The sequence below is a fragment of the Mustelus asterias genome, chromosome 13, assembly GCF_964213995.1.
Source record: "Mustelus asterias chromosome 13, sMusAst1.hap1.1, whole genome shotgun sequence".
Classification (NCBI taxonomy): domain Eukaryota; kingdom Metazoa; phylum Chordata; class Chondrichthyes; order Carcharhiniformes; family Triakidae; genus Mustelus; species Mustelus asterias.
In genome coordinates, this window is record NC_135813.1 from 31,013,403 (window position 1) to 31,031,955 (window position 18,553).

Sequence of the window (18,553 nt, forward strand, 5' to 3'; positions counted from 1 at the left end):
TTTGATAGTGGAGTCGGACACTTTAGGAACTTTTAAGCGGTTATTGGATAGGCACATGGAGCACACCAGAATGATAGGGAGTGGGATAGCTTGATCTTGGTTTCGGACAAAGCTCGGCACAACATCGAGGGCCGAAGGGCCTGTACTGTGCTGTACTGTTCTATGTTCTATCTCAGTACAGGGAGTTCTTAAAGTTGTGTTGCGTTCCTGAAAATCACGACTTTAATTGAAATAATTTTAAGTGAATCTTAAATTTACAATATAATATACAATATTGTGTAAAATGCTTAGAATTACTGTACACTCACCTACAGCACTACAAAGTACTTTTAGATGGACCAGGCGTCATCTATGGTAGAAGTTGATTGATGTAAGTAGCAGCTGAAATCCAAGGATTACCATACACTGACCAACTTCTGCCAATAGAAGGAGCCCAGGACCACAGTGCAAAATCAGCAGTGGAGCCAGGAGCAAAGACACTGAAGAGGAAGTTTGTGGCAAATGATGTGAAAGTGAAATTGACACAGTTAAATTGATATATTAATATTACTTTATTAATGCTGTTAAAGTGAAACAACATTAATTGAGTCAATGTTAATCGGGGACTTACTGTACATAATACCATTCCAGAACAGGCATATTTTAAGAATAGACACTGTCATATCAGCAAAGAACAAATCCCATTTTTTTTCTTGCACAGACCAAGGTGGCTGTGCAACTTCATTTGTTGGCACTCTTGGTTCAGGTACTAATACATACACCATTTTTGGCTTTTGTCTAACTATTTCTTGTATGTTAAACCCATCTGGTTCACTAACATGCTTCAGGGAAGGGAATCTGCCATCCTTACCTGGTCTGGTCTACATCTGACTCCAGAGCCATAGCAATGCGGTTGGTTGACTCTTAACTGCCCTCGGGCAACTCGGGATGGGCAAAAAATGCTAGCTAGCCAGCGACACCCATGTCCCACAAATTAATTTAAAAAATCAAAAAACATTCCCTCCAACACCCTACAAAGTGAAATATGATCTTAAATACAGCACATCTTAGTATATTTGTAGAAAGCTCTATTATATTTATCTTAAGATAAGAAATAGGAACAGGAGGCGGCCATTTGGTCCCTTGGAGCTTACTCAGCTATTCAATAAACTTATAGCTGCTCTGTTTGAGGTCTCAACTTCACTCACTTTCTTGCAGCCCCCATAACCCTTCATTCTTTTGCGGATTAAAAATCTGGTTCAGCTCAGGCTTTAATATACTCAATGGCACAGCTTGCATTGATCTCCGGTACAAGTAATTGCACAGTTTAATGACCCTCAGTGAGATTCCTCCTCATCTCTTTAAATGGGAGACCCCTTATTCTGAAACCATGCACCTTAAATTCTAAATTCTCTCACGAGAGGGAACATTCTCTCAGCACCTCTTCTCTCAAGTCCCCTTAGAATCTTATTTGTTTCAATAAAAGCACCTCTCATTTTTTTGAACTCTAGTGAGCAAAGGCCCAAATTGCTTAACTTTTCCTCAGAAGCTAACCCCTTCATTCCAGGAATCAACTTAGGAACCTTCTCTGAACTGTTTCCAATGCAAATACATCCCTCCTTAAAAAGGAAAACTAAAACTGTACACAGTACTCTTAAGTGTGGTCCTGCCATTGCCTTGTACACTTGTAGCAAGACTTTACTACTTTTATAAAATCAAACACTGTGGATGCCAGAAATAGGAAGTGCTGGAAATACCCAGCAGGTCCGGCAGCATTGTTGGAGAGGGAACCAGAATTAACATCGAGTCCAAAGACCTGCTGAGTTTTTTCAGCAATTTTTGCTTTTATTCTTTACTTTTATACTCTATCTCCCTTACAATAAAGGCCAATATTCTATCTGCCTTCCTGGTTGCTTGCTGTACCTGCGTACTAACATTTTGCGATTCGAGTACAAGGGCACCTAAACCCTTTATCCCTTATGATCTCCTTGAAAATGCTAACACTTTCTCCAGAACATGATGTAGCCTATGAACCATGAAACAGTTTTCTTAACAGATAAGCAGTATCCATAGATAATAGCAATTTACTGAATTCACCTTTTTTTTTAATTTTAGAAAAATACAGTCTTTCACTCAATCTCTTTCATATCCAAGCTGTATTTATAATTCTGATTGTGTGTTTTGAAGTTTTGTTGGACCTACAAAATTCACATCACATGTCACTATTTTTTAAAAACCTCTGAAGATCTTAGGAACTGGGAGTAAACTCCTGAGTTAGACCTCTTGAAGTTTGGGTCTGGAATGGAGGACACCGACAGGAAATGATACTTAGCAAAGATTGGAAGAAAATAGCAATATGCTTTTCAAAGCTAACAGAATATGGCAATCCAGTGATATGCCCATAAAACTCAGGGAATATTTCCAAATTAACCTAGGATGAAATAGCATTGGCTGGGTTTCAAGTAAGTAATTACAAGCAGAGTGACAATCCAACTCAATTGCCATTCCACCGAAGTTATGGCCCATGGTCTGAAAATGCGTAATCGAGAAATTGGATACAAAGAGAAAATCAATTTTCACATGGTAATCATCATTTAATAAATCAGCAAGTTCTTTACCAAGAAGGAGAAAACAGAAAACTTTACAAAATTCCAAGCACAGGTCTGGGCAATGCAGCCTTGCAAAATTCACACAATTCTCCTTTTCTGTTTTCAAAGGTGACGAGCTTGAATGAAGTGCAGTAACTGGAGACTAGAGGGAGTTTGCTGCAAATCATTCTGCAGCTAAGTAAGATGATTTGCGAGGAGCACAGCTTCATAAAATTCACTCTAACACATAATTCTAGGTAAATGGTACAGCTTGTCTGTACAACAATATAAAGGAACTACAGTATTGAATATACTGAAGTATTTCCAACATAGAAATTGCCTTGCTTTTTTCTATTTACTGTTCAACAGTTCCCTTAGATTAATTGATACAAGATGGACTCTAGACATTCAGCATCAGCTTGCCTGGTCAACATCCAACACAGTAGTTTTTGTTAGTCTTGCCAGGTGAAAAAACATTAAAAATAATTCAAGGTTAATTTTGAACCAGTCACTAAAATTTACTTCTAATGAAAGAATGAACTTACATGTTCAGCAAAAATGACCATAGCCTGTTGCTCTGACGCTAATTCAATGATAAACCTGGAGCTATTGGCAAAGTCCCATATATCACCTTCATTTCCAGTATACAGGAATATTGGTCCAAAGTTCTTGACCCAGAACTGATCTGCAATAATTAAAAAAAAATGTTTTGCATTTTTTTAAAGGAGTAATAATATGGAACTGAGTATATAATTAAAAAGAGAGAAGCAGAATAGCCCAGTAAAGTACTTGTGAAAATAAAATGCTCAAGAAAAATCAGACTGGCAGTAATAGCCTGGATGAGGAGTTCTTTCTAATGCTTTCAAAATAATTTCTTAGAGCAGCACATTCTGCAACCAATCAGGGAGCAGATTATTTCAGGCTTAGTTTTGGGTAATAAGACAGGATTCATTAATGACCTTAGAATAAAGGCACCTATTGGTAGCAGCAACCACAATATGGTTGAATTTTACATCCAGTTTGAAAGGGAGAAGGAGTATTTTAAACTTAAACAAGGGCAACTATGCGGGCCTGAAAGCTGAGCTAGCTAAAGTGAACTGGGATAGGAAGCTAGGAGATAGATCAATAGAGAAGCAGTGAGACATTTATGGAAATATTTCAGAATACTCAGAGTAAGTACATTCCTACTATAAAGAAAAATTCTAAATGGAGGGCCCACCATTCATGGTTAATGTAAGAAGTTAGAGAAAACATCAATCTTAAAGAGAAAACATATAACTACACAAAGATGAGTGACCGATTAGATGATTGGTCCGAATATACAGAATGGCAGATAATGACAAAAAAGTTAATCAGAAGAAAGAAATAAGAGGACAGAAGCTAGCTAGAAATGTAAAAATAGATAGCAAGGGCTTCTTCATGTATTTAAACAGAAAAACAGTAAGTAAATAAAGTGTGTTAGTCCTACAGGCAATGACAATAGGGAATAGTAGATAAAAGGGTGAATTGAACAAATAATTTGCTTTTGTCTTCACTATAGAAGATACAAAAAACATTCCAGTAATAGCTGTAAATTAGAAGGTGGAGGAGAAAGAGGAGCATGGTAAAATTACAATCATTGGTGAAGTGATATGGAGCAAACCGGTGGAGTTGCGGGCTGAAAAGTCTCCGAGTCCAGGGCTTCAGCCTAGGGTCTTAAAAGAAGTGGCCAGGGAGATCGTAGATGCACTGGTGTTAACTTTCCAAAATTCACTGGATTCTGGAAAGGTTTCATCAGGCTGGAAAGTAGCAAATATAACCCTTCTAATTCAAGAACGGAGGGAGGCAGAAAAGATGAAACTATTATGCCAGCTAGAATAAAGAAAACAAAGAAAAGTACGGCACAGGAACAGGCCCTTCGGCCCTCCAAGCTTGATGTCTGTTGTGGGATGGGTGCTATAGTCGATCATTAAAGAGGTTATAGTCGATTCTAGCCTTGGGCGACTGTCTATGTGGAGTTTGCACATTCTCCCCATGTCTGCATGGGTTTCCTCCCACAGTCCAAAGATGTGCAGGTTAGGTTAACTGGCCATGCTAATTTGCCCCTTAGTGTCCCAAGATGTGTAGGTTAGGAGGATTAGCAGGATAAATACTTGGAGTTATGGGGATAGGGCCTGGGTAAGCTACTCTGTCAGAGTCGGTGCCAAATAGCCTTCTTCTGCACTATATTCTGAAATATCTGAGTTTGCAGATGGACATAGGTAAGCTGAGTAAGTGGGCAAAAATCTGGCAGATAGAATAGTGTAGCAAATGTAAAGTTATCCACTTTGGCGGGAAGAATAAAAATGCTGAGTATTAAACGGTGAATGACTGCAGAATTCCAAGGTGCAGAAGAAACTAGGTGTTCTTGTGCATAAGCCACAAAAAGTTAATATGAAGGTACATAATGTAATCAAGAAGGCTATAATGGAATGCTATCCTTTATTACAAGAGGATGTTATGCTTCAGTTATACAAGACTTTGGTGAGACCACATCTCGAATACTTATTTAAGGAAGGACGTAAATGCATTGGACACAGTTCAGTGGACTGCTTTACTAGGTCGATACCTAGAATGAGCGGGTTGTCTTAAGAGAATAGGTTGGACAGGCTTGACTTGTTTTCACTGCCGCTTAGAAGACTAAGGGGTGACTTGATTGAAATATATAAGATCCTGAATGTTCTTGGCAAATTGGACATGGAAAGGATGTTTCCTCTTGTGGCTGAGTCCAAAACTAGGGGGCACTGTTTTAAAATTAGGTGTTGCTCTTTTACGAAAGAGATGCGGAGACATTTTTTCTCTCAGAGGGTTGTGCGACTTTGGAACTCCGTCTCAGAAGACGCTGGAAGACGAGTCAATGAATATTTGTAACGCAGAAATAGGTAGGTTCTTGTTCGTCAAGGGAATTAAAGGTTATCGGGGTAGATGGGAATTTAGAACTCAAAACACAAACAGATCAGCCATGAATAGAGGAGCAGGCTCGAGGGGCCAAATGGCCAACTTCTACTCCATATGTTCAATGAGTTAGCTTCTGCTTTATACAGTTCAATCCAATAGGAAATGGAAGAAGTTTAAATAAATATTTTTCACTACAAAATATCAGCTTCAACTTCACTGTGGCTTAACATCCTTCATTATACTTTGTTGCAGTATGTATTACCTAGAGGGGTCACTGTAGCAACACCTCAAAACTTCTTCAATAGTATCCACAACCTTTGCACCAACAATACCGACCAGTTCCCTTCCACCTCACGCAACAACTTTCCTTGGACATATGTCAAGATTACTTCATTGTCACAAGGTCAAAATCCTGGAATTCCCTTTCCTGACAGCTGTACATTCATCAGACTACAGCAGTCAAGAAGGTGGATAAGGTGGCTGTTCACCATCTTTGAAGGCAACTAGGGATAGGCAATAACTGTCTGCCTTGCCAGTGATGGCCTTATACTAAGGATGAGTATTTTAAAAAATATACTGGTTGATTAAATGTTTCAGAATCTGTTCGTATATGTCTTGTAGTTACACAATTGTTAAATTCTAAATGCTCTGTTTGAATACACTAGACGTATTATAAACTAAATTGATTACGGCCAGTAATAACTTCAGATGTGGAAATTTTCAGTTTAAAAGAAACAATCATGTACCAAAATTCTATTGTTCCAACAAAAAGATTAGTATACCTTTCATTGTGCTAAAACGACCGACTTACATCAACTTGCTTCATGATATAGTTTGAGAAAGGTTTAATTCTTCCATATAGCTATGTCAAAGTTTTGATTACAAAATAAACTACAGCAGCACCTACGAATGAAATCAATATACCAATTTATTAAAACAAAATAAATGGATTGCAAGTGCCTTTTGAGGTAGCAAGTAAACTACTGCCAAAGTATAGTAGCAAATTCTGACTTAACAGAGGAATGTTGCTGAAAATTTTGAGACCCGAGGGGCAATCTTATGAAAAAAATTCGAAGTCCAGAATGAGCATGAAAACGGGAGAGTTTCGGATCCCTTTTTTGGCGAGTCCACATGTCGAATCTTATGTGCTCTGTGCATGAAAACATCCTGAAATCCATTTCTCGCCAGTAGGTGGATAGGCTGATAGCAGCAGAGGGTGCACATATGCAGGTCTCTGCTCTGACAGCAGCAGAGACCTGTCTCACAGCCTCTGCTACATATAGCCGGCAGGCCTCCATGGCTTAAACCCAGCACACTCCACCCCCAGGCCGGACTGATCGCCAACCACCCCCCAATCGCTATGCAGTGTACGCAGCGGTCCCCTCTCCTCCCCCACCACTGATTGCCCTGCCTCTAGTCTGGCCCTGCTCCCCTTAGGTCCCCCCACCCCCGATACTGGCGGTGCCGGGTGAGCATTGCCAGGGTGTCAGGCTAGCACTGCTCAAGGGGCAATTTCCCTTGCCCCCAATATCCCAGGAGGGCCTCCGGTTCTACTAGTGAGGCCATCACGTCTGGTCCCCGTTAATAGGGCACCATACATGATACTTGCTGGAGAGAACCTCCCCTGGTGAGGCCACACAGGCACATGAGCCCGGATGACTCCATCCTGAGCTCTCTTATCAGATTGAAATGATAATTAAATGACATTTAAATAATTTAATCAGCCTCGTGCCGGAAATGGTCACAAGACTGAACATAACAGATATCCAGTGCCAGTGAGATAGCGAGAGGTGAGAAATCTGGTGCGAACCTGATTTCTCAGCTCTCTTCCAGTCTTACCGGCTCGCCCTGCTCATCGTCCGGTGGAGTACAGTGGTAAGTTCTCTCTCCCCCCCCCCCTAATCATTGGGCCTTTCTCTGATGAAAGAACTAGGCTCTACAGCTTGTCAGTTTAACAGTAACATTGTGAAAGCCTCAGGCCTGTCCATTCAGGCATTTCATTGCACAGCCCCAGTTGACATCAATCCATACCCCATCCACCCATGCCCCTCACTCCAAACCATTTGGGTAAATAATTTTCATTCTCTCAAAAACAACTCATTGATTATCACTGAGAGTTTCAAACGCTGCTCTTAACATATCAATTCTTCACTGGCAGCAGCTGCTCTATTTTATGCTCACACGGTCGATTTTACTCTTCAGCAAATTTCTTTTGAGGCAAATTTGCTTCAAGCAAAACAGTAAAATAAATCATATCAAACCAATCTAAATATTTTCTCTCCTCATCCCAGAAAAAATTATTAAAAACATTCAGCATGGATTCTTCATCCAAAGGAACCAGATTGACTTTCCTTTAGAACTTTAAACGTCTTATCCTCATTTCTAACACGAGATGAAAACTGCACAATTTGGGAAGATATCTTTGCTGCTGGATTTGAGTACTGTTATGCTCTGATTAGGGGCTAAGAACTCCTTGCTTAAAGTAAGTAAGCTGTTTGAAATCCCAGTTATCCACTAGGAGAATAGTCAGAAGATTCCATGGTTTTATACAAAATAAACTTTACTAGTCAGAAAAGTAAAACAATCCTCAATATCTTATACTCAACATTCAGAATTAACATGAGATAAATATGGATTAAGGGAAAACTATGGTTGAACACTGCACATTACACGACAGATACAAAAAAGTCAGATCCCATGGATTCTCAGCAACCCACCTGGATGTTATTGACCACTGAGAGTCACAATATCTCGTCAAAGTTTTTTCCCTCACAAGGGATTCAACTTTTGACTTTCAAATATCTTGGGGTGAATTTTCCCGTTCTGCCCGCCACAGGAATTGTAATGGGCGAAGGCAGACCATGGAAAGGTCCATTGACCTCAGGTGAGATTTTCTGGTTTCAGGGCGAGCGTGGGCCAGAAAATCTCACCCCTAATCTATGAATTCATTCAAGTCACTCTGAGCTCGCCTCCAATGGTTTAATCTCTTCACCTGAGACTGTGTTCTATGAGATTCAAAAAGTTGCACTCCGTCTCTAATTATCATGACATTTCCAACTATTTCACAGAAGCTAGCTTAATTAAGCTCACATTGTCCCTGAGTTTCTCCAAACACAAGTCTCTCTGCTGCACTGATCTATGAATGGCTCCTAGCACTTATTCCAAGCCAGAATCCTCTCCAGGATAGAACCAGTGACCTGCCATCATTTAATTCCCAGCCCTTCTGGATTTCTCCTGAGCTTGAACAGCACTAAATAGCTCCCAGCGCTTCTCTGTGACCCGCAAATAAAGTCCAAACTGCAACTAAGAGCTGCAGCACTGGCTCCCAGACATTCACAGAACCCTAATTACCTGGAACCTGCTAACAGCAGCATCGTTTCAGTATCCAGCCTCTTGCCCTGCCGCAGAAGGAAACTATCCCGGTAATTTAAATATAGATTACTGCTGTTGAAAAAAAGTATCAATTCATAACTATTGCTCTGTGCATTCACCTTACTGTGGGGGTTAAAGAGACTCAATGATTTATTTGAACTAAGCTTTTCCTCATCTAAAATTAACTTGATCTGCCTTCAAATTAATTGTATATATACCTACAATGACACAGATCCCCTGTTTAAAACAGAAAGGGAGAGGTCCACTGATTTATTTTTATTCTTTAATGGATGGGAAGGTCGCTGGTAAGGTCCAGCATTTGTTGCCTATCCCTAATTGCTCGAGGTTTGGTGGCGAGTCACCTTCTTGAACCAGTGTAATACATCTGATATTGGGACAACCACAGTGCTATTCAGGAGTTCCAAGATGTTGACCCAATGATAGTGAATGATAGGCGATATATGTGGTTAGGAGCAGGACTTGCCTCTGAACTACTCTAGTAGCCACAGTATTTATATAGCGAGTCCAGTTAAGTTTTGGGTCAACTATAACCCCCAGGCTGTTGATCATAGTGGATTCAGCAACCACCCCCCTCACCCCCCATCAATCGCTGTGCAGGGTACGCAGTGGTCCCCCGTCCCTCCCCCACTGATCGCTGTGCAGATTGGCAGCAATCCCCTCCCGCTCTGCCCACCGGGCACAAACCCGATTTCTCGGCTCTCTCGCGATCTTACCGGCTTGCTCCGCCCATTGCCCGGTGGGACGCAATGGTAAGATTCCAACTCACCCCCTTGTTTTAAACACTTGAAAGTCTAACCACCTATTCCCTTTGAGACATGCATTCTGCTTAAGCCCTTGTTGTTCTTTAGTGGGGTGCCACAGGGATCGGTGCTGGGGCCCCAGTTATTCATAATATAAATGATTTGGATGAGGGAACAAAATGTAACATCGCAAAGTTTGCAGATGATACCAAGTTGGGTGGGAGGGTGAACTGTGACAAGGATGCAGAGATCCTTCAGAATGATCTGGATAGGTTAGGTGACTGGGCAAATCGATGGCAGATACAGTATAATTTGGATAAATGTGAGGTTATTCACTTTGGAAGCAAAAACAAGGCGGCAGATAACTACCTGAATGGCTGTAAATTGGGAGAGAGGAATGTGCAGCGGGACCTGGGTGTCGTTGTGCACTAATCACTGGAGATAAGCATGCAGGTGCAGCAGGTGGTAAAGAAGGCAAATGGCATATTGCGAGAGGTTTCGAGTACAGGAGCAGGGATGTGTTGCTGCAATTATACAGGGCCTTGGTGAGGCCACACCTGTGGCTCACCATTGTGTGCAGTTTTGGTCTCCTTTTCTGAGGAAAGGTGTTCTTGCTTATGAGGGAGTGCAGCGAAGGTTTACCAGGCTGGTTCCGAAGATGGCAGAACTGATGTATGAGGAGAGATTGACTAGGTTAGGATTGTTTTCACTGGAGTTCAGACGAATGGGGGGGGTGGCGGGGAGATCTCATAGAGACTTATAAAATTCTAACAGGACTAGACAGGGTAGATGCAGGGAGGATATTCCCGATGGTGGGGGAGTACAGAACCAGGGATCACAGGATTCAGGGTAGATCATTTAGGACGGAGGTGAGGAGACATTTCTTCACCCAAAGAATGGTGAGCCTGTAGAAAACATTATACAGGAAGTTGTTGATGCCAAAATATTGAATGTATTCACGAGGCGGCTGGGTATAGCACTTGGGGTGAATGGGATCAAAGGTTATGGAGAAAAAGCAGAATTAGGCTATTGAGTTGGACGATCAGCAATGATCGTAAAGAATGGCGGAGTAGGCTCAAAAAGCCAAATGGCCTCCTCCTATCTTCTATATTTCTATGCTCTTTCCTTCCCAGAGAGTAGTCAATTGTTTGGAGGATTGGAGGATAGCCAATGTGGTCCCGTTATTTAAGAAGGGTAGGAAGGATAACCCGGGTAATTATAGGCCGGTGAGCTTGACGTCCGTGGTGGGGAAGTTGTTGGAGAAGATTCTTAGAGATAGGATGTATGCGCATTTAGAAAGGAATAAACTCATTAACGATAGTCAGCATGGTTTTGTGAGAGGGAGGTCATGCCTCACTAACCTGGTGGTGTTTTTTGAAGAAGTGACCAGAATGGTTGACGAAGGAAGGGCCGTGGATGTTGTCTATATGGACTTGAGTAAAGCGTTTGACAAAGTCCCTCATGGTAGGCTAGTAAAAAAGGTTGGATCTCATGGGATAAAGGGGGAGGTGGCTAGATGGGTGGAGAACTGGCTTGGTCTTAGAAGACAGAGGGTGGTAGTGGAAGGGTCTTTTTCCGGCTGGAGGCCTGTGACTAGTGGTGTACCACAGGGCTCTGTATTGGGACCTCTGCTGTTTGTGATTTATATAAATGATCTGGAAGAAGGAGTAACTGGGGTGATCAGTAAGTTTGCGGACGACACAAAACTGGCAGGACTTGCAGATAGTGAGGAACATTGTCAGAGGCTACAGAAGGATATAGATAGGCTGGAAATTTGGGCAAGGAAATGGCAGATGGAGTTCAATCCTGATAAATGCGAAGTGATGCATTTTGGTGGGAATAATGTAGGGAGGAGCTACACGATAAATGGAAGAACCATAAAGGGTGTAGAGACACAGAGGGACCTGGGTGTGCAAGTCCACAGATCTTTGAAGGTGACGTCACAGGTGGAGAAGGTGGTGAAGAAGGCATATGGCATGCTTGCCTTTATAGGACGGGGCATAGAGTATAAGAGTTGGGGTCTGATGTTGCAGATGTATAGAATGTTGGTTCGGCCGCATTTGGAATACTGCGTCCAGTTCTGGTCGCCACACTACCAGAAGGACGTGGAGGCTTTGGAGAGAGTACAGAGGAGGTTTACCAGGATGTTGCCTGGTATGGAGGGGCTTGGTTATGAGGAGAGATTGGGGAAACTGGGGTTGTTCTCCTTGGAAAGACGGAGGATGAGGGGAGACTTAATAGAGGTGTATAAAATTATGAAAGGCATAGATAGGATGAACGGTGGGAAGCTTTTCCCCGGGTCGGTGGTGACGTTCACGAGGGGTCATAGGTTCAAGGTGAAGGGGGGGAGGTTTAACACAGATATCAGAAGGACATATTTCACACAGAGGGTCGTGGGGGCCTGGAATGTGTTGCCGGGCAAGGTGGTGGAGGCGGACACACTGGGAACGTTTAAGACTTATCTAGACAGCTATATGAATGGAGTGGGAATGGAGGGATACAAAAGAGTGGTCTAGTTTGGACCAGGGAGCGGCGCGGGCTAATTGTTCCTTGTTTCTCGTTTCAAGGCTTCATTCTATGATCATCTTGCTGGTGCCAGTACAGAGCGAGACTGCGGATAGTTGGGAACCTGTCTCGGGGGCAGGGAATTCATATGGTGTTCGTGGAAGTGGAAATGACTAGGGTTGGGAAGCATTTTCCGATCAGGGCCAGTGTGATCTCCTGGACTCGTTTCGATCGCCTCAGGGGGTCGGAGAGGAATTTCCCAGATTTTTTTCCCCATATTGGCCCTGGGGTTTTCACTCTGGGTTTTCGCCTCTCCCTGGAGATCACATGGTCTGGAATGGGGGGGTGGGGGTGAGTTAATAGGTTGTGATGAACAAAGCAGCGTAGCTGTGAGGGACAGCTCGGTGGATAGGATATTGGTATGTAGATAGGCTGGAAAATTGGGCGGGGATCCTGGATTCAGGATTCAATCCTGGACCGGGGAGCGGCGCGGGCTTGGAGGGCCGAAGGGCCTGTTCCTGTGCTGTATTGTTCTTTGTTTTTTGTTTGGACAGCTGTGGCTACTACTAATGCTTAACTGAATTTCAAGTGCTAATGTTTTCGTACAATAGGTGTTATATTCATCTGAAATGAATGACAATTTCAAGAAGCTGTATAATAGATTGTGCCTTTGATGTTGTTTCTAGTGTATTGCCGCAAGTTAATATACAATTAAAAGTATTTCAAGAATTTTTTCACATGGCAGAATGATGTTATTCTAATAATCAATCATACGGAGTCTTTATCTGACAGAGAGAGGTTTATGCATACACCAAAGAATGTAAAATATGGGTTGGTGTGCACTTTGCAGGCCATGACAGTTTGGTTTTTCTGAGCCCAGCAGAACATTCAGCCCAATATTTCGAAGGAGAGCTTCAGTTGAGAGAGAGTATAAGAACAAAATATTCCACACCAGGAAACAGCCTATAGTTCTTGGTGAACAATGATTTCAAGCCACAGATTAAATGTTTCAAGCCCAACTACTGTACTGTTGCTAAAGCAGATGGTATATTTTCTGTGGGCCAGTGGAATTATGTTTTAAAAGTTTAAGCACAATAAACCATGTTAATTTGTTTTTCAGTCTAAGCAGCAGTGAAACTGGCCTCCATCCAGGAACATTTGTATAGCTATTGATTTTAATTGGGAACATAAATTGGAATTAACATCACTATTTTCAGCACCCAGGCAAATATGCCATGCAATCAGTAATTGCATAAGTCACTTATTCCATAAATCCTTCTTTCATTTGCAAGTGCCCTTATCCATAGCAGCACTATTAAGGGGCAAAGTACCCAGGAAAATCTAGCCCATTCATAAAAACAAAGAGGATGAAACTCCAAATAAATTTCACCGTGGTGTTTTATAATATTGAGAACCATGGCCTGATAATTTCAGTCCCTTTAAAAGGTGATCTAAATTAAGCTTCTGGGATGCAGAACATTTGACAAACAATTTGATCCATGATATAACCACATAATGAGCCAGATCATACAAATCTAGTTTAGGAATGTGCCAACTCCCTAAATTAAAAGTGGGTCATTACAAATACTGGAAGCATGTTTGCTTCCCTTCGTCCTCACTGCTAATCTCAGCTAGCCTGCTGTGGGAGGTAATTAAACAAATTTTTAACATATCATCGCAACAAGTGGTGTTAAACTATAAAAAGATCACCTAAAGATGTTCTTATAATCCTCTTCTAACTAATAGAAAAGAAAATGAAGTAGAGGTCTACAAGTAGGTTAAATATGCGCAACTCTATGATGCATAGCAAGACCAGAGGAAAAACATAATCAGTGATATAACTTCATTAAACTCCATGCAACTAGAAGATTTGTGCACTATTAGCCTTGGACGAAAAGCCTTTCCAAAAATTTCGAAGTGTCATAGAAGTGTGAAAACGGGAGTGTTCCACACTAGTCTTTTGGGCAAGTTTGGCACTGCAACTGTCTGGCACTCGTCAGTTTTTCTGACAGCTGAGAGTTTTAAGCCGATTGTGGGGGAACGGAGCGTAGGTATACCGGGGAAGCCAGCTATAGAGCGCTCAGGTACCATTGCACAGGGTGCCCCACTCTCTTACTGAACTGGGAGATCTCCTCTCACCCTCCCTCCCCAGACATCGAACACCCCCGATCATCAGCGGCATTTGTCACCCCCCCCCCCCCCCCCACACCAACACAGGTCACCAGCATCAGCACCTTCTCGATGAGTCTCCTGGCGGATCCTCAACATGCTCCCGCCCCCCAATCACAACCCCCTCAATGGTTCAACTCTGTGGGGAAACTGCAGAGATAGCATAACTGTCATAGGGAAAATGTTAGAAGCTATTATTAAATACATATAGTAGAGCGCTAAAATGAATTCAAGGCAATCGGGCAGAAACAAGTCATGATTTTGTGAAAGGGAAACCATGTTTAACCAATCTATTGGAATACTTTGAAGAAGTAACATATGCTGTGGATAAAAGGAAAAGGGGATAAATTGTATTGTATATTTGGCCAACAGGAAACAGAGGCTAGGCATAGGTGGGTCATTTTCTGGTTGGTAAGATGTAATGAGTGGCGAGTCACAGGGATCAGTGCTGCGGCCTCAACTTTTTACAATTTATATAAATGACTTGTATGAAAGAACCGATGCTATGGTTGCTAAATTTGCTGATGATACAAGACAAATAAGGTAGTAAGATGTGAAGAGGGACAAAGATGCTACAAAGGGATATAGAAAGATTGAATGTGTGGCCAAAGACATGACAAATGGAGAAAAATGTGGGAAGGTGTGAAATTGTCCATTTTGTAGGAAAATTTTTTAAAAACACATTATCTAAATGCTGAGAGATTTCAGGGCTCTGAAATGCACAGGGATTCAAGTGAAGTGCAAAAAGCTAGTATGCAGGGAAAGCAAGTAATTAGCAAAATTACTAGAATGTTATTGTTTATTGTGGGGGGAAATTGATTATAAAAGTAGGGAGGTTATACTTCAGTTGTAGAGGGAATTGGTGAGACCACATGTGGAATACTGTGTACAGTATTGGTCTCTTCATTGAAAGAAGGATGTAAATGTATTGTAAGCAGTTCAGAGGTTTACTTAGCTAATACCTGGATTGCATGGGTTGTCTTATGAGAAAGGTTGGACAGGTGAGTACCTACTGGAATTAAGAGGAGTAAAAAGCAACTTGATTGAAACATTTAAGATCCTAAGGGGTCTTGACAGCGTTGATGTGGAAAGATGTTTCCTCTTGTCAATCTAGGGACCACTGTTTAAAAATAAGTCACCCATTTTAGACAGAGATGAGGATTTTATTTTTTCTTATAGGGTTATGCATCTTAGGAATTCTCTTTCAGCAAAAGTGTGGAAGCAAAGTCTTTGGACATTTTTAAGACAGAGCTATGTTCTTAATAAGCAATGGAAGGGGGTCGGTGGGGAGGAGGCGGAAGGAGGAGGAGAAAGATTATCAGGGACAAGCAGGAATTTGGAGCTGAGGTTACAAACAGATGAGCCTTTATCTCGAGGCCGAGTGGCCTACTCTTGTTCCTAATTTAATGTTCTTATGAACATCATCCCTGGCGTCTTCAAGTAGTTGAGGGTTATCAAGATTGCCCATGTAACGTTGAAAACTGGGACTTCACACTCAGGGGAGGCAGTGGTGTAGTGACATTGTTGCTGGACTAGCAATCCAGAGACCTTGATTTTAATCCCACCATAGAGATGTTGAAATTTGAATTGAATAAAAATCTTAATAAAAGTCTAATGCCTAGTGTTACAACACGGAGGTGATTTTTTTCTCTGCGTGATTTTGGAAACCCCCCCCCCCCCCCCCCCGAAAGGGATACCTCGTCTCGAAATCTTATACGAAAGTGCGTGAGATAATAAGAAGCTACTGGTCTTGGTAAATTAAAGCAGGATCTGACACACTCTATCATGAACAATTAACAGGTCTTTATTTTTAAACTGGTGACAACTTCATTAAAACAATTAACAAACTAAATAAAATCCCAATAGAATGCTATTCGTATATGACAAGACTCATTCAGGAATAAAATAAATTCTTATAGAATATAATCACTCTCAAATAATATAAAAGCAGGTGTCTGAAGGGGGGGGGGGGCTGAAAGGTGGATCAGTAAATTTGCTGATGACACCAAGATTGGTGGAGTAGTGGATGAGGTGGAGGGCTGTTGTAGGCTGCAAAGAGACATAGATAGGATGCAAAGCTGGGCTGAAAAATGGCAAATGGAGTTTAACCCTGATAAATGTGAGGTGATTAATTTTGGTAGGACTAATTTAAATGTGGATTACAGGGTCCAAGGTAGGGTTCTGAAGACTGTGGAGGAACAGAGAGATCTTGGGGTCCATATCCACAGATCTCTAAAGGTTGCGACTCAAGTAGATAGAGCTGTGAAGAAGGCCTATAGTGTGTTAGCTTTTATTAACAGGGGGTTGGAGTTTAAGAGCCGTGGGGTTATGCTGCAACTGTACAGGACCTTGGTGAGACCACATTTGGAATAGTGTGTGCAGTTCTGGTCACCTCACTATAAGAAGGATGTGGAAGCGCTGGAAAGAGTGCAGAGGAGATTTACCAGGATGCTGCCTGGTTTGGAGGGTAGGTCTTATGAGGAAAGGCTGAGGGAGCTAGGGCTGTTCTCTCTGGAGCGGAGGAGGCTGAGGGGAGACTTAATAGAGGTTTATAACATGATGAAGGGGATAGATAAGAGTGAACGTTCAAAGACTATTTCCTCGGGTGGATGGAGCTATTACAAGGGGGCATAACTATAGGGTTCATGGTGGGAGATATAGGAAGGATATCAGAGGTAGGTTCTTTACGCAGAGAGTGGTTGGGGTGTGGAATGGACTGCCTGCAGTGATAGTGGAGTCAGACACTTTAGGAACATTTAAGCGGTTATTGGATAGGCACATGGAGCACACCAGGATGATAGGGAGTGGTATAGCTTGATCTTGGTTTCAGATAAAGCTCGGCACAACATCGTGGGCCGAAGGGCCTGTTCTGTGCTGTACTATTCTATGTTCTATGTCTGTTGGAAGTATGAACTTTCTTCTGAGGCTTCCGTCTGGAGCACTTTCTGAGTTGGTATCTCTTTCTCTTTAAATGGTGATTTTCTGAAGATGTATATATTAAACTGCAGGAATCTATACGAGAGCCTCACCTCCCCCTCCTTCCAACTAAAGAGGAGGCAAGCTTACTCTCCAGCTCTTGCTCTCTGCTCTGGCAGTTAAAACCACTGGTCCTGGTTTTTATACCCAGAATTATCTCTCAGTATTCCTGCAAACCAACTGGTTCAGAGCTATACACAAACTCACACTTGAATTCTATTGACTTTGGGTCCCTGAGGGCTTGTTTTAACTGAAAGTCCAAGTCAAAAGCCTGTTTTGTGCTAATGCAAAAATCTGTTGCTGGCTTTTGAAACAAATGTTGCAAATCTCTCTAAAAGAGATGCTGCCTTCACTCTGCAGTTTAAATTTCAAGCAGAAAGATACCTGCTATTTACAAAGACAATGCTATATGATTTCTTTTGGTTTTCTTAGCATTTCTTTTCACTATTTACATTTTCAAACACCAGTTTTAACTTTACATATGCAACTTCATAACACTATTGACCATGAAACCATTACCAATTGGTATAAAGACTCATCTAGTTCACTAATGTCTTCTGCCATCCATACCTGGTCTGACCTTCAGAAAGAGGTATGGAAAATAGGTATGGGTAATGAATGCTGGCCCAGCCAACGACGCCCACATCCCATGAATGAATAGAAAAAAAAGTCAGTTACCAGGTTGTGATTGGTCGACCAGGAGCTGTGCCAGTTGACAGATTGTAGGGTGTAGTGTATATTCTAGTAGGACTATAGGTTTTCAGACAAGGATTTTAACATGGGCTTTTTCTGAGATCCTGTGTCAATGTGAGTGCTCCATTAGCTGTCCATTATATCTTTGCCATTTAATCTTTCTAACCTATCCCTGACTTTCTATTTTGTTCCACCCACCCCTGATTTTTCAATAGCATTAAACCCATTCCATTCTACCCCGCTTCAGTTTCAAAGAAATCATATTGCACTCAAAACATCAACTCTGTTTCTCTTTCCAGGGATTCTGAGAGACCCAAGTTTTTCCAGTGTTTTGTGTTGAGTTTTATTCATAATGGGATGTGGGCATTGCTGACGAGGTCTGCATTTATTGCCCTTGAGAAGGTGGTGAGCTGCCTTCCTGAACTGCTGCGGTCATTGTGGTGCTGGCATAACCACAGTGCTGTTATGAGAGGGAGTTCCAGGATTTTGACCCAGCAACATTGAAGGAGTGATGATATAATTTACAAGTCAGGATGGTCAGTGACTTGGAGGGGAACTTTCAAATGGTGGTGTTCCCATGTGTCTGCTGACCTT

The 18,553-nt window shown here is 41.9% G+C and overlaps 1 protein-coding gene across 4 annotated transcripts in view; it reads right to left on the bottom strand.

The window, feature by feature from the left end:
* Nucleotides 1–18,553, bottom strand: part of LOC144502552 (uncharacterized) — a 77,394-nt gene that overhangs the window by 50,284 nt on the left and 8,557 nt on the right. For all 4 annotated transcript variants that reach the window (XR_013499352.1, XR_013499353.1, XM_078226637.1 and 1 more), the window contains exon 2: nucleotides 3,113–3,252. Coding sequence is in view for 2 of the 4 variants with exons in the window: in XM_078226637.1 (XP_078082763.1) it covers nucleotides 3,113–3,252 (140 nt within the window). In the remaining 2 variants the exon portion in view is untranslated. The remainder of the gene's footprint in view (nucleotides 1–3,112; nucleotides 3,253–18,553) is intronic.